General features: G+C 40.3%; 1 protein-coding gene across 1 annotated transcript; it reads left to right on the top strand.

Annotated features, from left to right (window-relative positions):
- The first annotated feature begins 2,827 nt into the window (after positions 1-2,827).
- Positions 2,828-3,779, top strand: LOC102732025 (olfactory receptor 9A4). The gene is given in 3 exon segments (XM_081799671.1): positions 2,828-2,988; positions 2,991-3,342; positions 3,344-3,779. Coding segments are annotated over 3 exon segments (909 nt in total). The 5' UTR covers positions 2,828-2,867.
- Positions 3,780-8,111: the final 4,332 nt, after the last annotated feature.

The raw sequence follows: 8,111 nt of genomic DNA, 5'->3' as shown, positions 1-8,111 counted from the left end.
TGTGATTTTGCTATTTTATTCTGAATCCCAACCATCCTCACATTTATGTAATATTTTGTTGTCATTGATTCAGAATATTGTTTCTTCACTTTCACCCTTCAATTCAAGCAGCACAGGGAGGTGACCTGAGAGCCTCTGAAGATTGAGAAGGGAAATGTATGGCTGAACAACCACAGTTGGATAAAGGTTGGAGGGCCTGGAATGGGCTGTGGATTTAACAGGATGTAAATTTGGAGTAGGTGGGCAGGTCTTCTTTCTCTCTCTTACCAGGCTCTCATAATTGTGGACAGAGGGTATGTGGTAGAGAGTGTGCAGAGATTCTCTGGGAAAGATGTGTTTCGTGAAACCTTGGAGATGATGAGGGAGAAGATTTAGAGGCCTCTAGGTTTTTGATGTGTGTCTTTTGTAAGCATTAGTGGACTCATTAGCTTGGGGGTAACTTAGGCTCTGTAGGGATAAATGGAGTCAGGGGGAAGCACAGAGCAGATCAGAGGACTGACTGCTCACAGCTTGGTTGTTGTGATGAGTAAGGGTCTGGGAGGAAGGCAGCTGGACATTGAGAAATTCTGACTGGGAGTTTTTAAGTTTGCCTAATGCACAGAACTTTTCCAGGATCTAAAACTTGATTATCCTCAGGAGGGAAGACCGAAAGTTTCTTCAGCTTTTCCTTGACTACATCCCTAGTGTGTCTCTAAAACTGCAAATTATTCCTCAGTGTATAACTATCCTTGGGGACAGATAAGGTAGAGAAAGAAGGAGGCAGAGGGAATGAGGGAGGAGGTAGGTGGATTCCTCTCAGCACTACTTCTGAACTTTTTCCTAAGCCCCTGTGTGTGGATGGTATTCTTAGCCATGAGTGGAATAGCAGGAGCTGCCCCTGCCTCCTAAGCATGGCTCTTTACTAGCTGTAGGTAGCCTGGATTGATGCCTGAAGGGCAATAGAACTTTCCAGTCCAGTCCCCATCTCTGGAGGTGAGTGCCTTCCAGGTATCCCCTTCAGTGAAGGAAAGAGTAGAAGAGCAGTATCATGAGAGGGTCTAGGCTTTGTTGCCATATAGAACAAGGGACACCTAGAGTCTGAAGGGTGGAGTAAGAGAGCTACAGAGTAGATGGCTCTCCATCAGATCATCCCTCCATAGCAAAGGACAGGTTGATGGTACCTGTGCTGGCAATGGGCACACTCTCTGGCATCACCTAAGTGTCTGCTCTCTCATTTCTCATCCTGTCTTTCTTATATCTGCTTACCCTCTTGTCGGGGATCTCCTGGAAGAGAGACTGCAGGTTGACTGGGCAGTGCTTTGGAGAAGAGTGAATGGAGGGAAAGTAATCAGGTTGGATACTCTTTGTTTCTTCATTGATTTCTTCTTTGATTTATTAATTGATATATTCATTTAACAATATTTATAGAATATATACTTTGTCAGACTGTTCTTGTCACAGGTGGTAATACAAGAAATGTAAAGAACTTGCTTCAAGGTGCTTAATTCTAATGTGGGATTTGATGATAAAATAACAAACAAGTAAACATATAATATGATTTGAGGTATTGATGAGAGCCAGTAGAAAGGAAAATACAGCCTAAAGAGGTTAGAGAGTGAAATTGTGCATGTATTGTTTTGGGGGGGATGAGGGGAAAGGATCTGTGGAGAGGATATCTTTGAGCAAAGACCTGCATGTGGTGAGGGAAGGAGCCCAGTTCTCCTGAGGAACTCAGTATGATCTCTATTGGTGTCTTCTAACTTTTTCATTACCCTTTGGCTCTGGAGAAAATAGTAGGTCATAGATAAGCAGATGTGCTCTTTGGAATTTTCCATGTTGCTCAATGGGACTGACCCCATGCAATTTGGTTAGAGGGATAGGCTGCCCATTTGGAGGTCTTGTCTCCCTGCTGGAAGTAGAGATTTGAAACCGGGGGAATATGGAGAATTTTGTCTCTCTATCACAGGTGTTTTCTTGTCTTCTGGTCCCAGGGTGGATACTGCAGTTCAGTTAGGAGTTCCTTCTGTATCCCTTTCCCCACCCCACCCTGTTGACAATTACTGACCAGAGATACCAAAATCTCGGATTTGGAGATCACCTTCTGGGCTCTGGAAGGGCTTTTCCTGCTTGGAGGATATACATTCACTGAAATGAACAATGGAGGAAGGCTTTCATCATGAGAATGAGGAGGAAGAATGAATAATCCCCTCCAGGGAGCCAGCTCTCCTGAAGTCAGGGAAAGACTCAGTATTTTGTCTCAAAGTAACTCATCTTATTATAATGTCCTAGATAGGTCCCACTTGCTAACAACACTGCAAAGTTTGTAATATAATTGAGGCAGAACTTAACATGAATATAAAGCAGCATCCTCTATGTATAGAGTATACAAAGAAATAACCATGTCTGCATGTGATTGGCTAAGATTGGGATTAGCTACTCTTATAATTGTTGAAATGCGGCAGGATTTTGCAGGAATGGATAAAGGAGGCAGAGAAGACACTTTAGGGCATTTGAGATGGAAGTGTTGGTGGTATAAATATGGTCAGGAAAGTAGATGGGGTGGCAGGTCAGAGCAAAGTTGGAGGGAGGGTGGCCGGTGAATTGGGAGATAAGGGTAGAGACAGGGGTGGGTGTGTTTTCATGCCTAGGGTGTGGTGTTGGTGGCTATTGCTCATCTTCTTGGGCATTTACATTTACCTTCAAATTTATTCATGTCCTACATAAAACTAACACCAACTTTGTATAGAAAATAGTAGCATTATGTTGTAGAGTCTAGGTATGGGATATATTTCCTCAAATTGGAGTTGTCCTTAATCTTTTTGTAATCAGAAGCCTGTTTTCTCTCCTTTGTTCTTTAGATTTCACAAGGTTCAAGAGCTCAGAACTAAATGTTGGCGAATCACTCTAGTGCCACTGAATTTTATCTCCTTGGCTTCCCTGGCTCCAAAGAACTACATCATCTTCTCTTTGCTACCTTCTTCTTCTTCTACTTAGTGACATTGATGGGAAAATGGTCATCATTGTGATTGTGCATGTTGATAAATGTCTGCAGTCCCCCATGTATTTCTTCCTTGGTCATCTCACTGCCTTGGAGATCTTGGTTACAACTATTATTGTGCCCATGATGCTTTGGGGGTTGCTGCTCTCTGGGATGCAGACAATATCTCTGGCTGCATGTGTCACCCAGCTCTTCCTGTACCTTGCTGTGGGGACCACAGAGTTTGCATTGCTGGGGGGGATGGCTGTGGACCATTACATGGCTGTCTGTAACCCTTTGAGGTACAACATCATTATGAACAACCGAACCTGCATCTGGGTGGTCATTGTTTCATGAGTGTTTGGGTTCCTTTTTGAAATCTGGCCAGTCAAATGTGGTGAACAATTTCTTCTGTGACTGAGGGCAATTGCTCAAACTATCCTGCAATAATACCCTTTTCACAGAGTTTATCCTATTTTTAATGGCTGTTTTTGTTCTTTTTGGTTCTTTGATCCCTACAATCATCTCCTACACCTACATCATCTCCACCATCCTCAAGATCCCCTCAGCCTCTGGCCAGAGGAAAGCCTTCTCTATGTGTGCTTCCCACTTTACTTGTGTTGTGATTGGCTATGGTGGTTGCTTGTTCCTCTGTGTGAAACCCAAGCAAACGCAGGCTGCAGATTACAATAGGGTGGTTTCCTTCATGGTTTCAGTGGTTACTCCTTTCCTCAACCCTTTCATCTTCACCCTCCGAAATGACAAAGTCACACAAGCCCTTCGGGATGGAGTGAAAAGATGCTGTCACCTATTTAGTAACTAATCTTGTCTTATTATGAATCTAGAATGGTCTGAAAAGTACTTGCTCACCTTTTAGATGCATCATAATCATCATCAAACAATGTGTGTGCAACAAAAGCCTTTAAGTATGGCCTGGTTTTTAACATGTTTGGTTGTTACTCAAATATTCACCTTATTATAAAGTTACATATATGGATACAGATACAGATATACATACTATTCTTATTTTTAAATTTTATTTTATTTTATTATGTTATGTTAGTCACCACACAGTACATCATTTGTTTTTGATGTAGTGATCCACGATTCGTTGTTTTCGTATAACACCCAGTGCTCCATGCAATACGTGCCCTCCTTAATACCCACCACTGGGCTAACCCATCCTCCCACCCCCTTCCCCTCTAAAACCCTCAGTTTGTTTCTCGGAGTCCATAGTCTCTCATGGTTCGTCTCCCCCTCCGATTTCCCCCTTCATTATACATACTGTTCTGAAGTTATGATATATTTCACAATAAAACTTTTAAAAATTAAATGGAAAAATAATATGTGTGATATTTAAGTTTCTGAATAGGAAAAGGTAGAAAAATATTCTCTGACTACAGAATGGAATGACTACTAGATTCTAGGTCATTTAAATAATGTCCTGTGCTTTAGGTCCTCTGATTGTGTAAGCTTCCTATTACTTCCCTGGCTCAAACATAGTCTCTCTCTCTCTCAATCTCTTTCTTTCTCTTCTTATAGCAGACACAACAATACTTTATTCTTTCAAGTCAATGAATATGACATTTCTAATTTCAGTGATGGAAATGCAGACCTAAGGCAGTGCCTCTTAAACTTTAATGTGCATTTCTATCACTTGGGGATCTTGTTGAAATGTACATTCTAATTCAGTAGTTTGGACTAAGGCTTGATAGTCTACATTTCTAACCAGCTCCAGCTGATGTTGATGCTGTTGTGGGGGAAGGATTTCCTTTACCCTTGATTTCCTGTCCCAAAGTTCTGTTACCTTAGTACTTCTCTGCATATTTCCTTGGCTGGCAGAATTTAGAGAATGAAGTCATTCCACAATTTGGGACACCTTTACAATCCTAGGAGTGGTTTTTTTTAAATACAGACACATCTCTAATTGGTGGACTTCCTCAGGGTGTGGGAGAAAGAGCTAGGTAAGTTGGTATTCTCTCACCTGACAGCACCCAGACCATGTTGCCTGCTGCCACAAAGGATGTGGGACAATGGAGTTGCTGTGCCGGGAGCTGATGTGACAAGGGAGAGCTGGCACTGCTGGGTCCCTGGGCTCAGGGGGGAGTGCAGAGAGGGCAGAAGAGGAGGCAGCCTCTCATCTCTGTCATATTCTTCAATCCTTCCAAGGTCCATGTTACCTGGCCCCTGCTTCCTGTCCCCTTCAGTCGTTCATCCTCTCCTGCCTACTTTGTTTCCTGATTCCTCTTTGTAGCTCTCTTCCTGTGGCTCCAGTTCCCCCATTCACTTCTGGGTTCCCCATTACCTTTCCCCCTCACAGACCCAAGCATAGTGTGCTGTCATCCAGCTTCCCACCAGGAAGCCCTTGTGCCTCTTTTCTAGCACCACCAACTGCACTCACTCTTTCCCTAGTCAGCCTGACTTTGGTCCCAATCAGTGATTCCATTTCTTATGTCATAAGCACAGTTTTATCCACTGTGGCATTTTTGTAATAATGAGATATTGATAACCAAACGGGATATCAGTAGGTGACTGGTTAAATAGTTTCACTCATACAATGAAATATTATCCAGCTATAAAAATAATAAAACTCTTTCTGTGATAAGAAATGATCCCCAAGCTGTATTGTTAAGTGAGAAAAGCAAAGTACATTGAACTTAGTATTTACTTTTGTATAAGAAAGGAGTAGAAATAGTGTATATTTATATTTGCTTGTGGACCGCATTGTAAGAAATTAAGCAGTGGTTACGTGTGATTGTGGTGGTGGGAATGGGAAGATAGAATGGAGAAAGAACAAGATTTTTCACTCTTTGCCTTCTAACATTCTCTTTATTATTTTTGTAACCATGTATAGGTATTGCCTATAAAAATAATCACATTTAGTTTATGTGTTTTAAGGGATGTAGTAATTCAACCACTCATCTTTTTATTTATTCATGTATTTATTTTTTCTCTTATTCAGGAATACCTGCTTATTTATAGGAATACATTTCTCTAACTGGAAGATATTTGGTAAGTGGAGCCTTCTGTTAAATTAAAATATTTTGGGAAATATTTCTGGAGCATAACATAGAAGCTAGGAACTCAAGAAGAATATCAGGAGAAGGAGGCCTGTATAGAAGTGACCGTACACTTTCTTGAACTTAAGGCCTCGGTTAGTATGTCTGATAGGGAAGAAATATCACTCTCAGAAAAGAGAAGAGGCTGTCCCATTCTAAAGAATCTTGCTCTGACATACAATACTTACTTACTTGTGTACTAGGTAGTAAGTGCCAGAGAGAACTATCCATCTAGAGCTCCATACTCCAAAGCATGTAGCACTGAGGTTAAACACTGGAGAAGCCCAGTGCCTAAACTCCCTTATTCCCAACGTTGCAGGCAATAGCTTTCTGCTATGCTAGATACCTCTTTCTACCTCCAAAAATTGATTATAGAAATGCTTGGTTTATATGTATAATGCAAACAATAATAATGATATTAACAACTAATATTTCATATTATGCATGTCAGGAACACCCTTCACATTTAGCCATAGGGATTCCCTGTTGATTTCACCAGAGGGACCTACTTGGCATCCAAGTCTGTACATGGACAACCCAGAAGTTCTGGGGAGTTACTCCTGATTGGATGTAATTTGACCAATGGAATTAGAAACTGGTAGATAATTTTTCCTCTTTTCCCCTCTGAGGGACAATCAGGAGACACAGTTTATACATCTTCTAAGGTGAGAAGTTCCAAAGATCAAGCAATTTGTTGTACTTAATGGTAGCAAGCTTGATAAAACATCCTTTTATTGGTTTTACAGCCTTCCGTTTTTCATATCTTTTGTCACTCATGCCTACTCTCATGGACTGCATTCCCCAGTGAATAGCTCATAAGTCCTTGGCCTCCTGAGGAACACAAGCTAAGAAATACTGCTTAAGTCTGGCACTTAATTCTTAAAACTAAACAAAGAAGAACTCATTTAAATCATAAAAGAACTCCCTACGGTAACTACTATTATTACCCAAGAACCTCTGGCATAGAGACAGTAAGTGACTCATCCAAGGTCACATTGTTAGTATGCAAAGGCCCAGGATCTAAACCAAGGTGGTCCAGCTTCTGTTTCTTCTCTTAACCACTATGCCAGATAGCCTACACTGCTAAATCATGAAATGCTATGTATATCTTTATCTGAGCTACCTGTTATTTATTCTTGTTTCAATCAGGATAGTCTAGGTTATGTTGTGGTAACAAGTAATCTCAAAACTGTTTTATCCCACAACAGTAAATGTTTATTATTGTTCTCATTATTTGTCTGCTATGGGTCAGTTGCTCCTCTGCTCCTTATCATCTTTATTATAGTTTAGGCTAATGGGGCAGTCTCTAACTGGGATTTGGCTGGTCCTGAGATAGTGGGGAAAGAGGATGGTAAATCATGGTCAGATTTCATTCACCTAAGTAAGTGAGGAGGCCAAGCTTGCTGTCAGTAGGAATGCCTAATTTCAATCCAGAACTATAAAATTTTATGTATCTGAAAAAATTAACATTAAATGTTGTAATTTTCTTTATTATAGTCTGTTTCTTCCATAACTTAGATATATACTTATAAGTAGTTTAAAGAAGGGAAAAAATTGCACAGAACGTTATTTTCAATCCTAAATGTTTAAAAACCCATCATCTGGGGAAAGTGGACATCTACATGCGAAATAATGAATTTGAACCCTTACCTCACACCATGTACAAAAATTAACTCAAAATAGAACAAAGACCTAGATGTAACAGCTAAAACTATAAAATTCTTAGAGGAGAAAACATAGGGAAGATTTTCCTGACATTGGATTTGGCATCAACTTAATAGATATGACACCAAAAGCACAGACAACAATAGGAAAATTAGAGAAATTGGACCTCAAGAAAATTAAAATCTTTTATGCATCAAAGGACACTATTAAGAGAGTGAAAAGGCAACCTACAGAATGGGAGAAAATGTTTGCAAATCATATATCTGATAGGGGACTTGAATCCAGAGTATATAAAGAACACTTACAACTCAACAATAAAAGGCAAACAATCCAGTTTAAAAGTGGGTAGATAATCTGAATAGACATTTCTCCAGGGAAGATATACAAATGATGATTAAGCACATGAAAAGATGCTTCACATCATTAATGAT

Source organism: Leptonychotes weddellii, chromosome 12 (assembly GCF_054177405.1).
Source record: "Leptonychotes weddellii isolate Sample4059 chromosome 12, ASM5417740v2, whole genome shotgun sequence".
Classification (NCBI taxonomy): domain Eukaryota; kingdom Metazoa; phylum Chordata; class Mammalia; order Carnivora; family Phocidae; genus Leptonychotes; species Leptonychotes weddellii.
Note: the sequence above shows the minus strand (reverse complement) of the source record. Positions and strands in the feature narration are given on the sequence as shown.